Here is a 23,739-nt window from a genome sequence, read left to right on the forward strand (position 1 = left end):
GACTGCCATGGTTTTTCAAATATGATGGACAAATATGATGTCACAGGGTATTTCTTTCCTGTGACAAACACAAAATACTCTTAAGATTTGATATGCAAAGTCTCACTGAGATTTGCCTGCTCTTAAAGATGAATCCTCATAACCTGGGCACTAAGACATGCAAATTATCTCCGCAAGTAGCATCCCTCTCAGTTCTTCAATCTGCTAGCGAACAGCACAGACCAAAATCAAAGGTCACTTCACCATGATGTCCCTATGCCAGATGGACACACCAGTCATTAAAATACGTATGCTAAGACACAGAAATGGCAAACAGTACGTGATGAAGTAATGTCTCTTATGTCACGCTGTTCTTCACACACTATTCTGTACACATCTGTTCAGTATTTTACTAAGAATACAGGCAACATCACCTGGGTATATAATGCTTTCAACTTCTGTTCCAGATACAATGCACGAGGATTTGAGAATTTAGAGAAAACTTGTAAGTGGGCTATTAGTTGCCTGTGAAAGAAAACAAAAGAATTATTGTTTAAAGTGACCAGAAGAGATAATGCTGCATTATTATAAACAATTTGGGAACTTTTATTAAAATTAACAAGAAAAAAGACAACAAAACCAGCCCAAAGCCAACACAACACAAAAGGATCCCTAGTCTACAGGCCTCCATTTCAGAGACACAGCATGAAGTATCTTGTTTGTCTCCTAAGCACCTCCTTCCAGACATAATTTTATGGCATAGAGAGGGCCATTTCCTCAGTAGCACTAGATGGCTCAGCTTTTGATGCCAAAGGAATACAGTCAATCAGAATGCAGCTTGCTTCTCTCTGCCAGACCAGCCTGGAACACCAACAGATGAATTTACCTCTTTATTTATTCACTTGTCCTTAACTGGAGCCCAGTTTGCTCCTATCAACAGGAAAGGCTGCATTTAGCAACAAACTGTGCTGGACTTATGCCAGGCAAGCACAAATGGGAGTCAGCTCTTCTAGAAGTGGCTGTGTCACCCCACATCTGCTCCACCTCCACTATGTGGGAACAGAGAAAGAAAACCAGGATAAGGAAAGTGTGAGACCTCCTCTATCAGATGTGCTGTGGGGCTAGTAGAGACCTTCTACATCCAGGTGCACCCTCTACTAGTTTACATTGAACCCCCAGACACTTGGCTGGGCCACTCTCCTCCATGGCTGGGCTCTGCCAAAACACAAGTAGGACACCTTCTGACAACCCCAAGCTGAGCCTGGGGCAGGCACAGGTCCTCCTGCTGCCTCGGCCACACCTTGTGGGCTGAGGCTTCTCCTGCTGCGGCACAAGCCCAACTGCATGAACTGTGCAGGGCAAAGACAAAGGGAGGTCACTCCAGAACTCAGTCATACACCTCCAGTAAATCTTTCATGCTTTTGTTACTGCTACCAGCACTCATGTTTCCACTTAAGTACATGGAAATTTTGAGATGGAGATTGAAAAAAGAAACAAACCAAAACATATATCTTGGACTGTTGCTGTGTTTGAACTGCTGCTCATTTGCGCAGTTACAAGCCAGAATCTGGGAATAAAATGAAACAACTATAAACCACCTGGGATTAAGTGACAATTCAGGTTATATATCAAATGTGTTCCAACATGTAAGGTGACATTTTAAAGTTCTCTGCCATTAGAAGGCTCATCTGTCCCAGAAAAAGTGGCAAAATACAAACCCTTGTGGTGTATTTGTAATGCACATTTGACAGAGGTCATCGGGGTAAAAAGACTCAGATTAGACAAATTGTGGAGACTTCATACAAAGAGTCACTTTCTCCATGTATTCAGCTCTGCAATGACATTACAACAGCATGTAGCTTCTGTCTAAACCACCACCTAATAAAACTTTTTGTCTCTAAGAAGAAAACCAGGACCAAGATTTATAACAGGTAGGCAATGGCAGAATCCCAGTATGAAGAGTCTCATTTTTCAAAGTGTTTGGCAATACCCATGGTTTTAAAAGACCAACAGATACACATAGAGAAGCCAGGGGAATGCAGATACAATAGCCTCCAAAAACTTCAAAATATCACATAATTTCAGCTTAAAGTAACATAGACTGTCAGCAGGTGATGAGATAATGACAAAGTCTGGGCAGGGTCTTTGAATATCTAATACTGTGCAGGCAGAGTTTCTGACTCTAAAGTGCTTATAGTCCACTGAAAAAGAATGAAGTGCAAGGAAAAGAAGAAAAAGGAATATATATAAAAACATAGCTTTTATCTCAACATGAGTTGCTGAATTTGCCTTTCTGTGAAAAAAAGGCAAGAGAAAACTAAAAATACTTACTTAGCAGCAGCTCTTCTTGTTTTCCTTTTTGGTAGTCCCACAGTAATTGGTTCCCCTCCTTCCTTTTCTTCTTCCTCCTCCTCCTCCTCCATAGCAACATCATTCACCTCTTCATCAGGTATTTCTTTTGCTGCTAATGTACCACTAGTTCTCTTTCTGAGATCCTGAGATGGAGCCACCAATGAATCTGCTGGGTAGTACTCATTTCTGTGTTTAAAAAAAAAAAAGGAAGGGATTACAAAGCACGGCATTTCTCAGGGTTTCAGGGAAAGAACAACCAAAACCCCACAATACACCATTCTCACTATTAATGGCACTGTGTCTTGGGACACTATATGGCTAAAAATTCCCAAAGAAGTATATTTCAGCATGTGCATGCTGCTTTGCCTAGAAGTTTCAGGATATAAGGCAGTGACCAAATACAATCTAGAGACTGGAGGTACCTGGTGGAGAGAAGAGAGACATGAATCACTGAGATACTAGAAGTTTGTAAAGTTATGTGGAGGGCTCGGGAGTTGCATTTGCTCAAGTGGGAAGATGAACAGTGAGTATGGCAGTGTGAGAGTGAGGAAACTAACCTACTATAGTATGGTTCAATTTTTCCAGGAAGGGAAGCAAAACATAGGTTTTGTAATCATAGGAAGTGAATATCAGAAACCTTTCCCTGCCATGAGATCACACCTACTCCATGTGCATCATACTATCTGATATGTGCACACATGCAAGCCCACCATTGCTCTCCCTCCTGGGGCAGGAAACTCAGCCTCTAACAAACCCAGTATTTTCCCCATCTTGGGGAAAATATTTTGCTCTTTTGTGATTCCAAATTAAAATGCCCTTTTTTTTCTAATTAAAAAAGGAACTTTTTTCCCACTGAAATCACTCCCTAGTGGAGTAATGAGGCTGTGACAGAGGCAAGTCAATAAATGAAGAGACTGAGCAGCAGAAACTGCCAGTTCATTTCAGCCTGCTTCTTGTGTGATGTTTCTAACAGAATCCACATTCCAATCAAAAGGTTATTTTAACTGGAAACAGACATCTCACCAGCCATGCACTCAGGAAATAAAGTCTACAATAGGATAGCCATAGTCTTAAAGCTCAGAATACATTGAAAGCCAAGTGTCCTCTCAATTGAAAAATAAATCTTACTTACCTAATAAATCTCAAAAGAAGTGGAGAAAGTTCCCTTGACCTGGGCTCCACTCTGTCTGGAAACTTATCCAGTGCTTTCCACAATAGAAAACGGAAGTTTGTGTGGTCCAGCCGCTCACTGCAATCTGTTCTAGTCCTCAGCTGCTCCAGGAAGACAGTCCCCACCCCTCCTTCTGGCATCTTCTCACTTTCTGTTTCAGCAATGCTTTCCTCCTGTTCATCTAGTTCATTTTGCAGCTCCATTTCTATAGAACAGATAAAGAAAGCTCTTCAGGTTACTTCATAATTGCCAGTAGCAAGGGATCAGCCCCTATTACAAAAGTAATACTTTTGGTGACATGTACCTGTTTAGACACATGTACTTAACACTGACCTGAAAGATCTGCATTGCTTAGAAAATATTCTAGGATGCCTTACCGCCTGATTTCTCTTGAATAACAGAGAAGTCCACAAATGGCTGTGTGCTCATGGCTCTATCATGAAATCATAGATTCCATACATCCATAGGTAAACCCCAAGAGTACACCCAAAAAAGACACTGTTTGCAGGACTTCCACTCAATCTATGGAGCGGAAAGATAGTCAGCCCACTATACAGGTTTTGTCATTGCTTCTGATCAGTCTAGGCAGTCACCCTATGCAGGGACAGAACCTGCAACTCCCTCCTGAAATGCAGGCGCCTTTTGTCTCCTTCTTGGCGTTGAGGACAGGAGACACAGTTTTCTCCCAGATCTCTCTATTCCTGCCCTGGACATGATGCTGGTAGTCAAGAGCCCTGGTTCCGAATTCCCCCATCACACACAAATTTGGGGCACGTAAAAAAGTCATGTCATTCACGGTTAGCTGTGTTACTGTTACAACGATGATTAGGAGCTGTGACTTACCGGCATAGGTAGCAGCCCTCTCCAAATGTTCATAGAAGACTTTCCAGAATTGTTTATTCTCCATTTCCTTTGCATGAGAACTAACAAAGCATACGACAGCATGAAATTAAAATTAAAATAAAAAAGCCATGCGTCACTAGTACAATCAAACACTTTGATCACTGCTTTGATGCAGGTGTCCAAAGACAGGACATCTGCACAATACAGATGTAGCACTTCCTTGCCATTACTCATGGATCCCAAATGTCAATTGTTATTAAAATAATCTGGTTGTATCTCACGACTTCAAATGAACTTATTTTGAGTGAAAATGTTCTCAAGATTTCTACTGATTTCTGTAAAGTAACATCATTTAGAAATAAAGGAAGAATTAGTATGGGCATATCATTCAAAGAGCTGGTTTAATATTTTTTTAATTATTAATTCTGTAGTTTGAAAAGGAAAATCCCATCCTCTTTAATCATACAACAGAGGGGAAAAAATGAGAAGATAAAGTCATGTTGAAAGCAGACACTGATATCGATATTTAGCTCAGCTGTCACCATGGTAAGTCTTCCCTCCTCATTAGTAGGATTTAGAGGTTTTCCAGTAAGGACAGAAAAGTCAGAGAGAGGAAACTGAGAGACACTTCTTGCTCCTTTAAGCATTTGTGAAACACTAATCAAATCCTGCTACCTTTGAAAACTCTGATGCTATTTGACTATATTCATTGTGAGTTCCCTTTAATAGTTAGGTATATCGGAAACTAAGTTAAGAAGTACCGGTCTACACAGACTGTGATTTATTTGAGATCAAATTAGTTTCAGAACATTTCACATGAAGGTTCTCCTGCACAAATCCCTTCAAATTTGACATTTTTAGCTAAGCTTTTGTTCACAAAACAATGGAAAGAATGTTCTGTAAGACAATCGCAGACTGCAGAATCCAACTGCATATACTCACGTTATGAGTTCAATTACAGGATCCCAGAGAGGGCTGAAGTTGATATAAAGCATTCCTAGTAAATACCGAAGAGGCACCTAGAATGACATAAAATACCATCTCGTTGAGGTGTAAAAAACAGTATCTTGAAGACTAACCAACCTTCTCTAACCTTTTTTCCTCTCAAAGAGGAAACTTCAATCAAAGAAGTTCTCAGAAGTGCTACAAGTAATGAAGCAAGTCACACACAGCATCATTCATTGCCTCCTAGCTGCACGAGGAAATCTAGAGCTTTTACAGTAAGCTGTACTGAGATCCTGTCACCATACCTACACACTGTGAATGTGCAAAAACCAGTTAAGCCCAGCAGATGATATGGCTTGCCTGCCTCCCTCTCAAACTTCAGGGCTGCCATAGCAGCATTAGGGACCTCAGAAAGATGAAAGTTTGCCCTGAGGAGTCTTCACTGAACTAGGGCTAGAAGCATGGCCTCTGGACTGGCTCCTTGCTCACCTACATGCAGTACGACTGACCTACAGCCCTTGTTCACAGGAGCTTACAAGTCAATGTAAAAAAATTATACAGGTACAGCAACAGCCAGAAAAATAATAATAATAAAAAAAAACCCAACCAACCCCTCCCACAAAATCCATGATCATTTAACTAGTAAAATTGTGACCTTCCAACATCTAGAAAGTGAAACCCCCTTTAGCTCAGCAGCAGAGGAGATTCAACAGTCACAGGTGCACAAGATTTCCATTCTGCAGCAAGATCCAGAATCTAGGCTCTGCAATGGCCAATGGGAGTTCACATATGTGAGTTCATATGAAAACCTGATTAATCTGGTTGCGAGTCATTTATCAAGATACTACTGTTGTTCTACTAAACATCCAAGAAAACACAATAGTCCCAAATACAATGGGAACCGTGATCTCTACTAAGTATTCTAAAACATAATCTGGGAGCACATTGATTTTTTAATGAGTTCATTAAAAACTCTGCAATCCATGTGATGCAGTAAGAACTCTCTCTTGGAATAAAGGAATGAGACAACTGCTTTTTGACTCTAGCTACTTACCTCCTGCAAAGATCCACTTGGTATTGCAGACTGCACTATATCACATCTTAGTTTTCTCAAATAGAGAAGTTTCTCTCTGTAATCATTCACTGTTGCTGGCACAAGTTCTGCTTGAAGCAATATGGCAAATACTGTCTGGAGTTTGCCTGTGCTGTTACCCTGAATAAACAAGTGACATGCAGTTTGTTAACAGTATCCATTTCTCATTGATAGGTATTTCAACAAAACTGTACAGAGTCCCAGCCATTTCTGGACCAAAGAACAAAGTCAAGGGACTTGCTCTGGTTCCACCACTTAGGCATCAAAAGTGACACGTCAGAAAGTATCAGGAGGCAAGGGGACAAAGAGAGAAAACTGCAGTGTGAAAGCACAAAAGCAGAGGACAACCTCTACCAGACACATTCTTTGTTTCTGCAAAGCGGAAAACAGTTCACACACAACATCAAACAGAGATGGCTTTGAAATGTTAAATTAAAAGTTTTAGCCCTACCTCAACCTGTGTAGAAGGTGGATTCTCAAAATGGTTTAGAATTCGAACAGTCAATAGCCGGACCTATTCAAAGTGGAAACATACTTCAGAAGCATGCAGGAGAATGCAGGCTACATATGCAGACACATACACATCTACACAGATGTTAATGTTTTGCACTAGAGGCTGATTTCACTAGGTTCCTCCTAGAGCTGAGAAACGGATGAGGTCCAGTAGTCTAGCAGGCAATTCAAAATGAATACATTAGGCTCCTGCTCTGATTCACCCTCAGGGAAGAGACAAGCCTTGCAGGTCTAAAAGTTAACCTCTGTTAACTCATGCCCCATGACAACCTCTTAGAAATGGACACAGTCCTAAACAGATACCATGGAAGTAAAGCTTTACACAATCCCATGTTTCTCCTTTCAGTCTTTGTCATTTAACTCAGTTTACTTAAATTACATTGTTAAAATGCAAATAATCTTGCATGTGCTCAAAAAAGCAGATTACCTTGGAAACACCAGTGGAAATATTAGGATGCAATTTCTCAAACAAGTCCATTAGGTTCCCTTGGGAAAGAGGTTCCTGGCACCCACAGAATGCCAACCTCGTGTAATAGAGATCAGCCAACAGCAGTGCAGAGGGGTCTGAAGGGAAAGTGCTAGAACAACAGAGTGTTTTATTAGCATTCAGAGAGCACCGCAATGACAAACATTTGAAAATAAGGCAGTAGTGATGATGATAATATTAAGGGAAAATTCCACATGACTTGAGACTCTGTTGGCACCAACAGGCCAGTGAAGTCAGACCTCATCAGCACACTGGCTTGCTGCGTCAAAGCCCAATAATCATGACAGCCCAAGAGGCGTGAGATTCCTCCTTTGTATTAATCAGGCTTGTCCACCTCAGGCTAGCAGGCTGGACTGCCTCCTTCCCCTCACACCTGCAGGAAACAAATCTGAGTAGGTCAGACAAGGGGTGCTGCCACTGCCCAGGTACCCAGTCAGTGAACAACTTCAACTGAAAGGAAATAATCCAGACTTTGGTGAAACAGCAAGAATCCTGCCTGCCCACAAGGAAACCTCCTGCTACCTTACATCCCTTGCTTCAAGCAGGTTTCACCCCCAGCCCAAAGCTGGCAGAAAAGCACTAGACTGAAGCTCCTTGTCAAGACTTCTTGCCTGATCTGGGCAAACTGCTTTACCTCCATCATGCCTCAGACGGGGGCACTATTATTTCCAAACTAAACAGGATGTTTGGAAGCTCAAGCCACCGAAGATTGGAGATGCTCCATCCCAACAATGATGGGAGACGACAAGTTCAGAAGGATTTGCTGGAGAGAGACCAACAATCTCCCTTGATCCCTCCAGCAACTCAGTTATGTGTGCTGATTATAAGCAGAATAGAGTTACAATAAATAAAATGAAGGATACAAACCTCCCACTGTGCAGCAAGCACACACATGAGTATGTAAAGACCTGGTGGAATCCCAACACCACCATCACCAGACTGCAGCAGTTCAGGCTTCTGACATAACTCAGAAAGCACTTGCCTGTCTCTTTCATCATTATAATGTAACATACCATTACTAAGCTTGGCAATCCTAGGTGAAACTAGAACCAACATATCTGGCACACTACCCTGCAGGTGTCTAAGAAAACTTCAGTTTGCAGAAAAAATATCACTGAACAGGCACTGCATCTACCTGGTTCTTCAAACAAACAGTGCCTACAGCATTGCTATCTTACATAACAAACAATACTGAAGCAATGCACTGGCATAACAGAATGGGCAACACACAAAGAGGCATTTAACAAGCACCTACATAAAGGCAAAGTCAACTCGCTGCGACTTGGAAAATCATGAAAGATCACAGAACAGGCAGAGTTTACTTACGTCACCAAGCTCTTGACACGCTCCACAGGTAACAAATGGAGTATTTCAGAAGACTCTGCCAAACTAAGGAGAGTACTTACAGCTTGGCAGGCCACAAACAGGCTTCCTAGAGTAGAGAGAGAACAAGAACAGCCTGTATATTTACTCAGCTCTCAATGACTTGTGTTTGTACGGTGCTTGCCCATCCTGAAATGCCTGGAGTCACAGAAGTAGGATAATACATGGATCCCAGAAATCGCATGTATATTTTCTGACCGTTATCATAACCTGTAAAGGAAATGTTCCTCTGGCTATCAAAATAAGTGTCTACTTATTTTTGCAAGCCAGCATTGAAAGCTATGAGCAGCTCCCAGTTTGCATCTGTGTCCATCACACCTGCATATGCAGAGAACAGAGATCTGGAGGTAAGCACTGTGGCAGGAGTTTCAGACAGCTCTGTGCTATAAATGTTACTCAGAAATTAGGAAATGCTGCCCAAATTGATATGAATGCAGCAAAAGAGAAGCAAAAATATACACTGATGCTACCACATAGGTGCCTATAAACTCTGGCACTTCAGCAATGCACTTCAGCATGAGATCTACAAAGATGTTCCATATACTTAAAAGACTGAATATATGGAAGGAGGGTTTGCTGAACTTGGTTACAACAATCATGTCTCCTTCCTAAATGTCTTAGCCTCCTTTAGGGATCGAGTTTTCCAGAAGAGTGAAAGCCCTTCTAGGTAAGAAAGGGGAAGGGCAATTCCTTTCCTCTGACACTCCTAAATTAGCAAGTAGGTTGTTTAAAATAAATAACTAAATAAGATCCCCTTTTCCTTTATCTCTTCCCAAGCTGAACACTCTTCCTAAACCAGGCAAATTGAATAAAGTTTTTAAAGGATGTAATTTTCTTACACACCGCCAACTGCCATGGAAAAGAAGGGGGAATGAGCATTCATTTCCCATTTATTTCTTTGAAAATGTCCCTCTATTCCAAGTTGCTCAATTCGCCAGGTATGTGCTGAATCCTGCTCACTATTAACATCCACACAGAGCTCCTCAAAGAGAGGAGAACAGCAAGTAACTGCAGGATGAAGCTTCTTAGTGTAAGAGCACAGGTTCCCAAAGTGTAATATTCGTATCATCTAATAGTAGTATGTCTACGCTGGACAAAGATGGCATCTCCTACCTCGCTATAGACACACTCATATGATCAACAGGGCAACCACTTCCATACAGGCAGTTACTCCTGAACAGCTGCCAGGGCTAACTTGCTGCTTCTCTGTCCCAGTTTGCAAGCCAGCTTCCCTGCACTCCACAGCAACTCTAGAAAAACACCCAGTTGCATTTCGCCTCAGAGGCCAGGCAAGTCAAATAGGGAACACAGGGCTGCGGTGTGCCTTGCACGGGTAGTGAGAGGAGGCTGGAGCCCTAGTAGAATGTGAAGGAACTGCAGAGATCATAGAGCTGGAAAGAATGCCAGAGGATGAAGAAAGTGTCCAGGAACCCTCGTTTGGGAGGAAGGTGAGGAAAATCAAGCAAAGAAGTGTAGGATGGGACAATATGATGCAGAATTGTAGGAATGAGGTTGCATTTGTTTTCTTTTCTCTTATGGGCAAAGGAAGAAACAACAGTGTGCCTCTTGCATGCACAGAGAGCTGGCGCAGAGCTGAGATGAGATCCAAGAAAAGAAAGTTTGGGTATTCCTTTTTTAGAGTAAGTACATTGCCACTAAAATAATCATGACAGCATGCAAACCCTGCAAACAGATTAGAAGAAAGGGCTAAATCAAAAAAGACCATGGTTGACAAAGACAAGAGAAGGAAAAGCAAAAGAGACAGTTGGCAGATATGTACAGGAATGTTAATAAAGGCATTATAAAGGGAAAACACCAGACTCTGGAAAAGCCCTTTCAAATTAAGGAACAATGAACAGTGAAACAGGGGTTTTCCAATACTTGCAATCTCTGTCAGTAACAACTGCATTGTACAATGCAAGCATGGTTAAAACTTTTTTTCCCAGCCTGAGAGGGAAGACAACCAGTGACCACCAATGCCTGGAGAAAAGATGCAGCATTTTAGAACTGGTGATGTCACTGAGGTCAGAGATGGTAATGTCCCAAACTTTGCACTGTAGGTGCACTGTAGTCTAGTTGGAGTTTCGTCAGTCAATAGTCTCTCCTTCACTTGACTGCTTCTGGTTTAGATTGATCTCCACCCTCTTTTTTTCTCACTTTCTTCTTTTCCTTCCAAATTGTCTGTCTTCCACTTTGCAAAACATCTGCTGCCCCATTATTACCATCAACAGCAAATGCAGAATCCTTTCCTGGAGGGCATTTCCTCCCAAGCTTTGCTGTTCTGGTTTCACTTGAGCTTGTCAATAAATTTGGATACGATACTGCCACTATTCATTTTCATGCTTTATGTCATCAGAAAAACTGCTTTACATATTTTTATATATCAACAAAAAGCAAATAAACAGGAAATAACCATAACTGACCTTTGCAGAGGCTTCCTTTATCAATGGCTGTGAAGAGAGAGTCTATGAAATTTGTCACACGGCACAGACTGTTTGCTTTGTCCATTGGTCTGTTCATAACAAATGGGAAGACTTTTACCTCTATGTGACACTGACAGCTACACACATAGGAAAGCTTTCTTTTGACATCTATCTTGTATTAAGTTACAGCTAGCTCACCCCAAGTCTGAAACAAGCAGCAAACCATTTTTGCTATTTCCACTTCACAATTTAACTTGTAGCATTCACTGCATCTTCTAGAGGTCAGTGTTTAAAACACAGAAACTGAAACATCATGCATATTTCTATGTACTAAAGTACTAAATATAAGGAGCGGGCAATCAAGAAATAGCTATCATATTCCTGACTTTACTACTTACTTATGGCATTTCCACACAGCATTTTGTTGCCTTCTAACCCCAGTTACCCCAAACTAAAGTTAGTAATTATTTTATTTCCCTTAGTACAATGATTTCTGACAGACAGCGATTTCAACTAGACAGTATTACATAAATACATAACAATAGCACCTTAGAATACCCCTTACCTAATATGTGGCAGCACAACCAAGGCAATCCAAGGCTGTGAAAGGTCAGTGATGTCTTCTTTCTCTGGTAAATGGATTAAAGACAGTACATGATCCAATACCAATTCTTCTGCCTTTCCTCCTTGTCTTTTACTTGTTTGTTGCCTTGTATTAGAGCTAAAAATAAAAGCAAACTTTTTAGTAACCACTTCTTCCCACGATATTCAAAAGTTATGTTTGCTACTTCTAGCAAAAACGACTTGGACAACATAAGGGATTTTTTTCTTTTTAATGTCCTCCACAGCACAAAACATTAACCAGTCATGCTGTGAAGCACCTAATATGGCCTATAGAAAACGTAGAAGGAAAGACACTAGTTGTCAGTTGGACACCCTCCCAACCAGGACATACAGCCTCTAGAAACACCTGAGAGTCATCTCTGAGATTACTGTTAATAAACCATGATCACACTGACATAGACTAATGAATGACAGAAAACAACCAGTGAGGTAAAAGTCTGGTGACTTAAAAGGTTGAGCTCAAATCAACAAGCCCATCTGCAGGCAGAAAGGGTTAACACCATATTGGGACATATGAAGAGGAGTACTTCACACCTCATGGACAGCAATCTTTCCACCCAGTGTGCTTGCAAGACTGCAGTTAGAAGGCTGCACAGGATTCACCCTTCAAGAAAAACAGAAGCTAACAAAAAGGAGATAGCATCAAGAACCATTAGAAGTTTCAGAAACAAAATTTATGAGTGAAACCTCAAGGAATTAGGGTTGTGGTCTGGAGAAAGAAGATTTCAGATGCTTCTGATGATCAAAGCCTGTTATTTGTAAAAGTTGCATACAACAAGACAAAATATTTTGCTTTTTGTGTTCCCAGCAGATAAACACCAATGGATTTAGACTCCAGTAAAGGAAGTTTAGTTCACACACTTAGGACTGGGAAAAAAACCCAAACACCCATGTAATCATAAAGGCAGTAAAGTACTGGCACAGACTGTCGGGGCAGCTTTGGAACCTCCAGATTTGGAGTATTTAATAACAGCTTGCTCAGAAATCTTCCAGGACTGGTTCAGGACTTGCTAATTCCATCCTAGGCAGGAGATGAGGTATGCAACTCTTGAGATGTCTCCTAGCCCTAATTTCTGCCACTGAGACTGCACGAGCACAGAGAAGTCCCCAGTAGGACCAAGGTCCTCTCAGCTAAGTACTCCATACCACTGGAAATCCAGAGAAATCAACAGACAAAGAAAACAAGGGAAGAAAACAAAATGTAATTATTCTGATTCAACCTTCTGTCCCCATTCTATTAAATAAACCCACAGAGTCATTGCTTTTAGTAAAGATAAAACCTTACATAAAAGGCATTAAAACAATCATTACCAGTAGATTAGCAACAGTCATTCTGTGCTTGACAATGGTTACTCCAAATCTTCCCATAGAGCCTCCAGGGGGAAAGCAACCACTTCATTGCAACAAAAATAGCTTTGCAACTAATGTCAAGCTGTGCCAGCACAATGCTATATCTCGATTAATTACATGCCCTCTGGTACCCAGCTGTGCTCTATGTTAAGATTATACTACTACTGCTAAAAAAGCTCCTGGACAAGACATATGCATACAGGGAAGAAAGACGGGCTACAGGCAACAGATTAGTAATGATGAGAACCTAGACTGCAGCACTCACTACACAGATAAACTGCCCAAGGATGCAGCATGCATGTTGGTATAACAAACCCCCATCACACACCTACTGCAACACTTGCTAGTCTTTTTATATCAGTGATAACCTCTTCCGAGTAGTATCTCTTCTCAAATAATCTCAAGAAAAAAAAAAAAAGGGATCCTCCTGTATCATTTGGTTTACAAATCTACCAGCAATGCTGACATTTACACCACCTGGGCTAAATCGTGGAACAACTTTTATGCAGCTCTGCACTGCCTTCAGGCCTGCAGCCATGCAGATACATCTAGTGTTTAATAAAATGGAGAAGTCTCACCTGACAGACGGTTCAGTGAAAACGAGAGGGTACTTTTCAAATGGCATTGAACCAATGGTAGGAGGCTCTGCTTTCACCAGAATGAGTTTAGCCAGAACTGCCATTGCCTCATCCTTTGCAAGGGCATCTGTGCCGGAGAAGCAATGCTCAATATAGTCCAGAAAGTATGGAAGAAAATGCTGAAGGGACAAAACAAACAAACATCAACAAAAAAAAAAACCAAAAAAAAACCCACAACAACAAAAAACCCCACAAAAACCCTAACAAAACCAGTCAAGGATGGGTATGTCTCTTCAATCCAAACCCGCGTGACACCAGGAACAGAGAAATCCAAACACTGCCAAATGAGCACTTGCAAAGCACCAGATATATCAGTCCTGGCCAAGACACTGGCCAGCACACAGGCATCTTCCTCCTCTCACCCCAGCAGGTACAGTGATTTGATGTAAAAACTCACTCTGCCCCAAGTCTAGTCTCATTAGGACGTTCCCAACCCCTGACTTGACTTTCACCTCCCACTCTGTTTCATTAATTTGATTTCTTCTAGGTCACCAGTTCCAGGCCTCACCTACAGCCATCCCTTATTCTTCATTTCCACTTATTTTCCAGGACTCCTTCTCTTCATCCCACCCATAACGAGGCCACCCCTTTAATTCTCAACAGACAAGCTTCTCTTTGTGGGTACAGATACTTGTCACCTTCTCCAACCCTAAGCACCATTACTAAACTTCAACACAATGGCATAAGTAATCTCTTTCATTCTTATCAGGTTATGCCAGAAGTTCAAATAAACATCATGTCAATACACAAAAATGCTTCAGCTTACAAGGAAGGCAAATATGCTATGGATTTCCCTTTGACAACGAAAACAAACTACTGCACAAAAGCCTCCACGTACCCTCTCAAATTGCTCCATTGTAAACATTGCTTCGGAGAACTCCAGAAGAAAGCACCGTTCAAATCCACTTGCAAATACCTGAAAGATACAAACAAAAGGTTGACAAGAACACATTAACAGAAGACATTTCATAGTAAACTCTCCATTACTCATGTGACATTTTTTCTGGTTTATGAATCTACCATGGTTTGAATTCTGAGACATCCAGCCTCGCTCTCTGTTCACAGCTAGCAGGGTTTGTCAGTTCAGGCACACACAGTAGTACTGTTTCCAGTGATGGTTCAGGTACAGACAAGCACAGTTATTTTTAACAAACCCTGCTGGATCCAAGCTGGCTCTGTGCAAAGTCAGTTTATGTACCTCTTTAGTGTGATGCGGAAAATGTAAGCTGAAAGTTCGAAGACTTCTGACACACCAACTGTTACGAAAAAGCTTAGATCCAAAAGATCTCCCAATTCAGTATTTTTTCTGTGCAGTAGGTTGCAGAAAGTTTACCACCTTATGGTCAGAGTTAACCTCTGTGCTTCTGAAGGACCCAAGATAGAACAGCCCTTTGAGATACCCAGGATCAGTGCTCCTCGATGCTAAGATGTGCAACATAAAACTACACACCCAGATCTTCCTTCCCCAGACCCTTCAGAAAACAAGGACAGCTTTAAGCCTCCTCTGGTTTAACAGAAGCCCACACAAAACCCTCGAATGTTTGAAGGACCATGTTTCCTGAGCAAAACTGGACTCATGCCACAGGCAGAATCAATCTTACTTCAATACAAGCCAACACTGAAGACCAGGTGAAATTTGATCTTTTTTAAACAATTGCAACAGCCTTGTTTTCCCATTGTAAATCACATGACATCTTTTCTTTCAAATATTGTTCACACATACAGTACAACTACGGTCTGAAATTATAATGTAGCAAGAAAACTAAAGAATCAGACTCCATAGTAGCATCTCCTATTAATCCTAGCAAGGCTGCATTTGATAGGCATGTATACAGGTAATCCTGTCAATGCTTCAGGAGTAACAGTAGTACCGAAATGTGCCTAGCTCTATACTTTCTAAATCAAACCATTTACCTGAACCTTGTTCACAAAACTAAGCCAAGCTCACTAAATGCTTGGCAACTTAGTGCAAAAATGTACCATTTTCACTAAGTCCAAGACAATGACCTACTTTATAATCTAAGGCAGAACATGCCCCTGCTCGGTTCTCCCTCCATTCTCTACAGAGGCTGTAGGTGTTCGAATCAGGACCTATTTTTCATTGCAAAGATGGCTGCCACAGTGACAGTGTTTGTGTAAGACTATCAAGGAGTCCGCAATACCTCAGCAGACATTAGTTAATAGGCAGTTTCTCCCTTATCTGTGCAAAACAGTTGAAGAGAACCTTACAGTATTATTTCCCAGCCTAAAGTAGAATGTCCTGAATGTCTACTCTATGGAACTTAAACTCTGGGATTTCTGCTGTAAGCAGCAGTCCTTGTTACCTTCTCAATACCTTCCTTGGTCAAAGAATCAGGCAAGAAAACATTCTCGGCCAGCAGAAATGAAGAAATGGTCTTCAGCAGGGTCTTGCAGCAAGATGATGAGAGATCTGGTGTTTGTAGCATTTTTATTAAAATCTGAAATGAATGAGAGAGAACTGATATTCATCTGTGAAGGCAGTGATTGTCTTGTCTGAATGACCTGAACAGTCCCTGGAGCAGGAGGACACGGTTTTCTAAAGAACTATTTCACAGAAATGAAACTTAATAATCCTGTTGAAGTTTGAAGGCACTAAACCTACGTTTGAACCCAATGGGGTCAAACATATGTGTATCTGTTAGAACTGTTCTAATCACTGACATGGGGATCTAGGTCTCCTCCACAGAAGCAGGAACTGGTCTCTAGAAGCAGCAGCCTTGCTCATTTAAAGGACTACAGAATCATAGTAGAGAGGTAAATTCTCAGTGGATTGGAGAGGTAGCAGTACTCAGAATAAACGTCTCTGTTCGCCCAACTTAAATACTAAGCAAAATGATGCATCAGAAATGTGCACAAGTGCTTCACCTGACCACACCTTTTTGTACCAATTGATACTTCACCGGCACATCAGCCAAAGTGATGGTCTGACCTACCTGACAGACATCTTCAGGCTGTGAGATTTTGGATCCATTTGCATGTTCCACTAGGATCAGATAAGTTTGCAGAATCCTCTGCATCTGCTCTGAAACCATACAGCAATTGGCCTTAGTTATTTTCCTCTGCAAGTCTAAGAGTGATCCCTGTTTAAATAAAAAAGGAAAGCAAACTGTTTCAGAGAAATTATCAGACCCTGTTTCACTTATTGTTATTTGAAAGGCATTTTGAAGAATCAACATCTCATCTGCCCAACAAACTACCTTTGACTCTCAATCATGTTCAACAACTTAAACCTTGCAGAAACACTATGTGATTCCCATTATGTAAAAACACACATCCCAGATTCCTCGGACAGAAACACAAATACCTCATTAGAAAAAGGTCTCCTAAGAGGCCAACAGATGACATACAAAATAGGAAAAAGTACTTGGCCCATAGCATGGAAGCCCCCAGCTTTCACTGGAATTATCAGAACTTAAGTACTTTTTTAAGCATCATTATGCTGATATGGATGCTGTGAGATTATTCATATCACTACCTTATACATAAATGGAACTACTCTGGATCACTCCCATTAGTGTCCCTTTCTGTTCAGAGGATATAAACAAGTATTTTTCTTGGTAAGTGCACAGGATTTTTTCAGTCTGATGAATTAAAAATAAAAAAATAAAAAAATAAATCAATGTACCTCCAGGCACTTGAAGACAATGTCAAAATGCTCCTTATGGATATGCACCACAGCTGATCTGATCATCTGCTCAAAGGCTTCTCCTACAGTAACCCAAGGGAGTTCTATTTCTTCTTCAGTAATAGGCCCCAGCTTTGACAGAATTAACTTCATAGCCTGCACAGGAAAAGAGCATATCATGTCCTTACACTTAGAAAATAAATCTAGCAATCCTAAAATTAATTAGTGCATATACTGGTAAAGTATTCCAATGATTTTCACTCTTTGTAGAATGATTACAGGAAAAAATAAAAAAGGTACGATTTAAAATCTGAAGTATCAGTAAGCAGTTCTATTTTAATATACAAGAATACTGCGCAGGAATTTCTAAAAAAAACTTTCTATCTCAAAGAATATTCTTAGAAGGCAGCTTTCAGATCCTGTTAAGCAATGAACAGCATGCTTATCACCAAGGATCCACTGAAGTGAACGAGACAACACTCAGTGGTTTCACTGAACACTGCCTAAGGCTCCATTACAGCAACATTTAAACCAGCAATCTTTTCTTGTCTTTACCATCTCTGCACAGGAGTGGAACATGTTTCGAACACCCTTGCACATCTCAAAAAGTAGCTGTCCTACACCTTCCACCTTCTCAGGGTGCTCCCCCAGGTCGCCAAGCATTAAATTGAAGATTGCATTTTTATCAGACACCTACAAAACATAAGGAGAAAAAAAACTGTTATCTTCTATTCAAAGCTGCCAGATAGATAGAGGCAATTAAACGGCTCCGCGGCACCACATTACTCTCTGAGTCCTGCCTTCCCTTAACAGATCAAACTCATTATTTCTGCAACCACACAAGGATATTGAAAGGAGAAAAATGATCAGCTATTCAGTTACCACAGCACCTCTGGTCCCAAGATGTACACAGGTCTACTTTGGTCAGTGCAGCTGAAATATGTGGGTTTGATTATTCTTATGATTTTAAATGTGTGCATAAATGCACCATTAAACTGATCCAAACTGAAACACAAAGGTTGCTGCACTGGTGTGGAAAGAGACATGTATCAGCTGATCAGAGAATCCAGTAATCCAAAACTGTAACTACACTTGGAAATACTGCAAGGACTTCTGGCCCAAGATTCTAAAGCTCTCCACTTCTGAGGATTTGACTTGAAGTTCAGCAATTTCTGAAAACCAAACACACGTGCTTTATTAAGGTCTCTCAACTTAGACAAAAATGGGGATACTCAAATTTGTTAGCCAGTCTCAGAAATCCTGGCTTTTGTATGTTTTGACTAAATAAAACCAAACAACTACTACTCCCTTTCCTTTCCCCATGAAAAGCTGCTGTCTGATCTTGACTGATCTTCCTGGGAACATTATATACTTTGATTTTCAGGAGTGCAAAAAGATTGTCATGAGTATTTCATTTCTACAAAGGCCTTAAAGCATTCATGAAAAAGTTAGTGAGCAAATACGCATTTACAAACTAAAGCCTCCCTTCTGCAAGACTACCTTACCATTTCTAGTCATTTTAGATACACCAACCACAGACACGTGGTTTAACTGCTCTTAAAATACAGCACACCAAGATGTTTATTTACCACTGCTGATACAAAGTGCATGACATTCTCAGTAAAATACTCGCTAAAAATGACAACTCAGGACATGCTGGATGTCGCTGCATGTCTTGTTAACCCTTCTTTGGTGAAAACCCAGTACTACACATTGAATCCAAGAGCAACCACAGACTGGAGATAGCTTCAAAGTACAAACACCTCACTTACCTTTCTCATTAGAAAGACAAAGCTTTCGGCAGCAAAGTTTCTGATGTGAAGTTTGTGGTGAGCCAGCAGGGTGCTGTACAGGCTACAAAGACACAAAAGAATCCACTGTCTTAAAGGCAGTGCAAGAATTGCCACCAATTGGGTTTGAAATGTTTTCAGTTTACATTGCCACTTTCAACAAACACTAAGAATCTGTCCTCCTAGTGAGGGCAGATACCTTCCTCAACTCAATTCCTTCCCACTTCCCCTGGATAAAAAACAGTTTTGCAAAGAAGGTCACATGACAATACCAGGCAAATTAAGCCACATTCAGAAATACCTCTAAAGTCTCTGGATCCACACAGATTCAAATGCAGATTGAGATTTTCAATATATGTACTCATCAGCAGTAAGTAAACCAAAACTGATTTGATAAGCCACAGGCTCACCTGCGCACTTAGAAGTTTCTAAAGATACAATTTACAGGCGTGATAAGTATTTGCATGTTGCTGGTAAGTATCAGTAACAGTTGCATGTGACTCACCACATACTCAGTGCAGAGCGAGTGCTGCCTCAGATTTACAACCAAGCAGAAGTTTTTTCAACACACTTGACAGCTTTCGCTGGGTTGGGGAGAAAATCTGTAACCCCCCTTTTGCTCCATCTGCTCCCAATCAAAATTGGGAAGAAGCAACATGGACACACTGGCTATGACAAAAACAAGAGCACTGCTACCATAGCAATGTAAGATTGAACAACCAGTCATACTGGGTCAGGCCATAGGTCCATCCAGCCCAGTAATCAGTCTAAAACACACAGGAGCAGGTGCTTCTGAAATGTTTAAAAACAAGACAAGCACATGCAAAATAAGCCTTCAACCACCTACAGCTCAGGGACTCCTCAAGCCAGCAGTGTCTCCTATGCATCTGGTAACTCCCTCCAACTGGGTTGGTTTCTCTACAATGACCTTCCACATCCACAGCATCCTGCAGCAAGGAGTTTCAAAGCATACAAAACTGCCTATCTCATCTGCTCTCATTAAACAGACAGGAAGAAGGGAAAAACATAAAGGGGAAAATACTGGGAGAGGAATGATTAAAAGACTCAGAGGAATTCATTCAATGTCATAAGTCCAGGTGTCTGCAATTGGGAAAGACAGAAATGATGTAACTACAACAGAAGTACTTGACATATACTTAGGAGACCTGTGTTGAATTTAGACTTGATCACAGATACCCAAGATGACTCTGACAATCCAGCATCTTTCTGAGCTTTGTTCACCCAGCTGTGGATGCCTCCTCTCCTATTCCCACAGGAGAAAAGGAGACTGAAAGCCCAAATGTGCAGCATAACCCACACCCCTCCTCCAGTATGGTGGCCCATAAAAGTCAGTAGGATCTCAAACAGACCTGTGTATGATAAAAAGGCTCAGAATCTCTGAGAAAGATGGGAAAGCATGCTCACAAGTATACTGAAGCATTAAGCCTTGTATTCATGTGGCATTTACATTTCTAAAGCACCTAATAACTGCTGATCAACACAGTCATTAAACACAACTTTTACCTGTATATGTTGTGTATGTCCTTTACCATCAATCTCCACAAGTATTTGTAGAGATAGGAAAGAGAGGTGAAAGCCCATTCCAGCAGGTCTGTGTCCTGTGTATCCAGTAACTTGGTGATGGCCAGGAAAAAGTCATGAAAGTGAGGATAGAAATCGGTCTGAAGATCTCGAGCCAGCTGCACCACTAGACTGTGTTTCAGAAAATACATAAATGTCAGTGTATTGCAAAAACAATCCAACAAAAACCCAGTCAAACATTACATAATCCAGCACAGTCTCTTTGGAAAGAAAGACAGCATCACATTTACTTCTCACTTTTATTTAAGTATCACCTACAAGGCAGCTGTGGATGGCAAAAATCTTAAGATTTTTTAAAAAACAAGCAGGTATCAGTAAACAAGAAGACATAAATTATTAACAACAAAAACATTACTATTCCAACACTCAGTAAGCACTCAGGCTAATTTGCTTGCCTTGTCATAGTTTTTTGGAGTTGAGTTTTTCTTTAAGACTTTTTGAAGACATAAAGCTCTGTCAGGAAAACATGACCATTTAGGGCATCTCATTGCTATACTTTCCTCAGGTACAGTAAAAACAAAGAACACTCACAACAGGAGTCATGATTACTTTTAATACTATCAAGACTTCTGGCTACATTTTGTTTACCATATACTTACTCTAATAGGGGTTGATAAGCAAGACTGCCTTCAACTTGCAAATGTGTCTTCAAGCTTTGCACAATGGCACTCTGGTAATAGACCAGCTGATTGAAGGACTGGCATTTGTTGGTCACTTCACTGTAGAATTGCACTGTTCAAAGCACAAAAGTAAAACCCTGAAAATGAGTCCAGTTGGATGTAGGATGTCAAAGAATAATAGCTGTCCAGTGCCCAGTCCAAAAAACAATCAACAGAAAATCTCTCACTGGGCTCTGGATGCAGAAAAAATGTATTTTAAATTTTAACATTTTAAGGAAAGCAGGAGAGCTGAATAAAAATGACATACCAAAATGCTGAGTGAGGTTCAGTTCCCTCCATTTCTGCAGTCCTTCAAAAAAGTAGGTTTCAATCTCCTGTCAAAACGAAGATAAAATAACAGCTAGCAAGCCTAATGAATGTAGCCTACAAATATGAAAGGTTCAAATGAAGAAAACTATGAAATGCCTTAAATATTTTAAGAATATTTCAAGAAATCTTGACGACTTCATTTCAAAAGGTGCTATGGAATTTCCCTGCAAATAAGACTTTTCTTTCTACATTCAAAATACATTTGAAAATATTTTCTGGCGACAGGACTTGTTTATGTAACTGCTTTTTAGACCCCTGTTGCCAGCATTCTTTGGGATTTCTTTTGGCATCCTCACACCTACTGAGTGGGAAGTTCAGAAGAACAATTCAGCAGGCCAGGAGGTAATAACCTGCAAAGCACTATAATCACAATGATGATCTATAGGACACATGTAAATGACCTTCTTTATGATCTATAAAGACACATGCTCATGTTTTATGCATACGCTGTGAGTATTGCAACTGCTCAGCACCTGTAAACCTTTGCAGGTCCAGACCTAGGACTGCTGACTGCCACAGCAGCATCTTCAGAAATACCCAAAAGCCCAGCCACATGGAAGCCATCAGGACAGCCAAAGAGTCCCTATTACAATACTACTAAGTAGGTAAAAGAGTAAAGGGAAACAAAACACTAAGGCTCTAGGAAAGGCTAGGAAAGCAAGAGCTTCTTTCCAAATTCCTCCTGAATAAATGTCTTATGGGAATCTTTCATGGAGTGTAGCTACTTGTGATATGATTTCAGCAAATGACCACAACTGTTGTTCTCACCTCAGCATAGCTTCCAGTTCTGTCGATCCGATGAATAATATCAATATTAACATTGCTTAAACGCTCTGAAAAGGTGAGAAACTGTAAAACAAAAGGGAATATTTGTTTCTCGCTCAGTTCTGAGAACAGCCCTCTTAATATCGCACTCTCTGCAAACATAAACCCCACTTTTAAAGACAGGCTGCCAGACATACTACCCATCAATCTGTAAACAGTCTTACCGAGTTTTAAGGCAAAAAAAAAAAATGCTTAAAATGCCAATGAACAGCCCTCTCCCCCCTTGCTCTGCACAGTCAAGACGTGCAGCCCACAAGCCTACACAACACAGGGAAAAAGATGCAAAGAAATTACAAGGACATGTAGTGATAGGACAGGGGGTAGAGGCCTTAAACTGAAAGAGGCTAGACTTAAATTAAATATAAGGAAGTAGTTCTTTACTGTGAGGGTGGTGAGGCACTGGAACAGGTTGCCCAAGGAAGTGGTAAATGCTCCATCCCTGGCAGTGTTCAAGGCCAACAGGGAAAAAGATGCAAAGAAATTACAAGGACATGTAGTGATAGGACAGGGGGTAGAGGCCTTAAACTGAAAGAGGCTAGACTTAAATTAAATATAAGGAAGTAGTTCTTTACTGGGAGGGTAGTGAGACACCAGCACAAGCTGCAGAGAGATGCTGTGGCTGCCCCATCCCTAGCAGTGTTCAAGGCCAAGCTGGACGGGGCTTGGAGCAACCTCGTGTAGCAGAAGGTGTCCCTGCCTCCAGCAGAGGGGTTGGAACTAGGTGATCTTTAAGGTCCCTTCCAATCCAAACCATTCCGTGATTCTATGAAATCTACCGGATTTCAACAAACTGCCCAGCTCTTGTCTTTCCTGAAACAGAGCCTAGGCTAATACCCGCACTGAATATTACTTTTTTATTAAATCATGTCATTTTCCAAGTTACGGTTGTGGCGTGACTGGCGTCCCCGAGCCGGGGAAGGGGAGAAGCCGCGCTCCGGCGCCAGTGTCTCGGCCAGGGTCTCCCCGCAGCGCTGCAGGCAAGCAACGCGGCTCCAGCACACCACAAGCCCTCTCGCCTCCTCCCCCAGCACCTCTTCAGGAGCCGGGCACTACCACTGAACTAACACCGAGGATAAAAACCCCATG

General features: G+C 41.2%; 1 protein-coding gene across 1 annotated transcript; it reads right to left on the bottom strand.

Moving 5' to 3' along the window:
- Positions 1-413: 413 nt before the first annotated feature.
- LOC104410521 (small subunit processome component 20 homolog) lies at positions 414-22,677 on the bottom strand (the record flags this gene model as incomplete). Its single annotated transcript, XM_010020704.1, has 22 exons — positions 414-504; positions 2,311-2,517; positions 3,464-3,707; positions 4,346-4,425; positions 5,288-5,364; positions 6,345-6,503; positions 6,835-6,897; positions 7,324-7,474; positions 8,710-8,815; positions 11,190-11,278; positions 11,755-11,910; positions 13,742-13,920; positions 14,640-14,717; positions 16,126-16,260; positions 16,756-16,902; positions 17,448-17,603; positions 18,003-18,140; positions 19,220-19,301; positions 20,762-20,950; positions 21,439-21,571; positions 21,767-21,833; positions 22,597-22,677. Coding segments are annotated over 22 exons (2,808 nt in total), but the record flags the coding sequence as incomplete, so codon positions are not given.
- Between the last annotated feature and the right edge of the window lie 1,062 nt (positions 22,678-23,739).

The sequence above is a fragment of the Nestor notabilis genome, unplaced genomic scaffold, assembly GCF_000696875.1.
Source record: "Nestor notabilis isolate BGI_N333 unplaced genomic scaffold, ASM69687v1 scaffold29508, whole genome shotgun sequence".
NCBI classification, from domain to species: Eukaryota; Metazoa; Chordata; class Aves; order Psittaciformes; family Psittacidae; genus Nestor; species Nestor notabilis.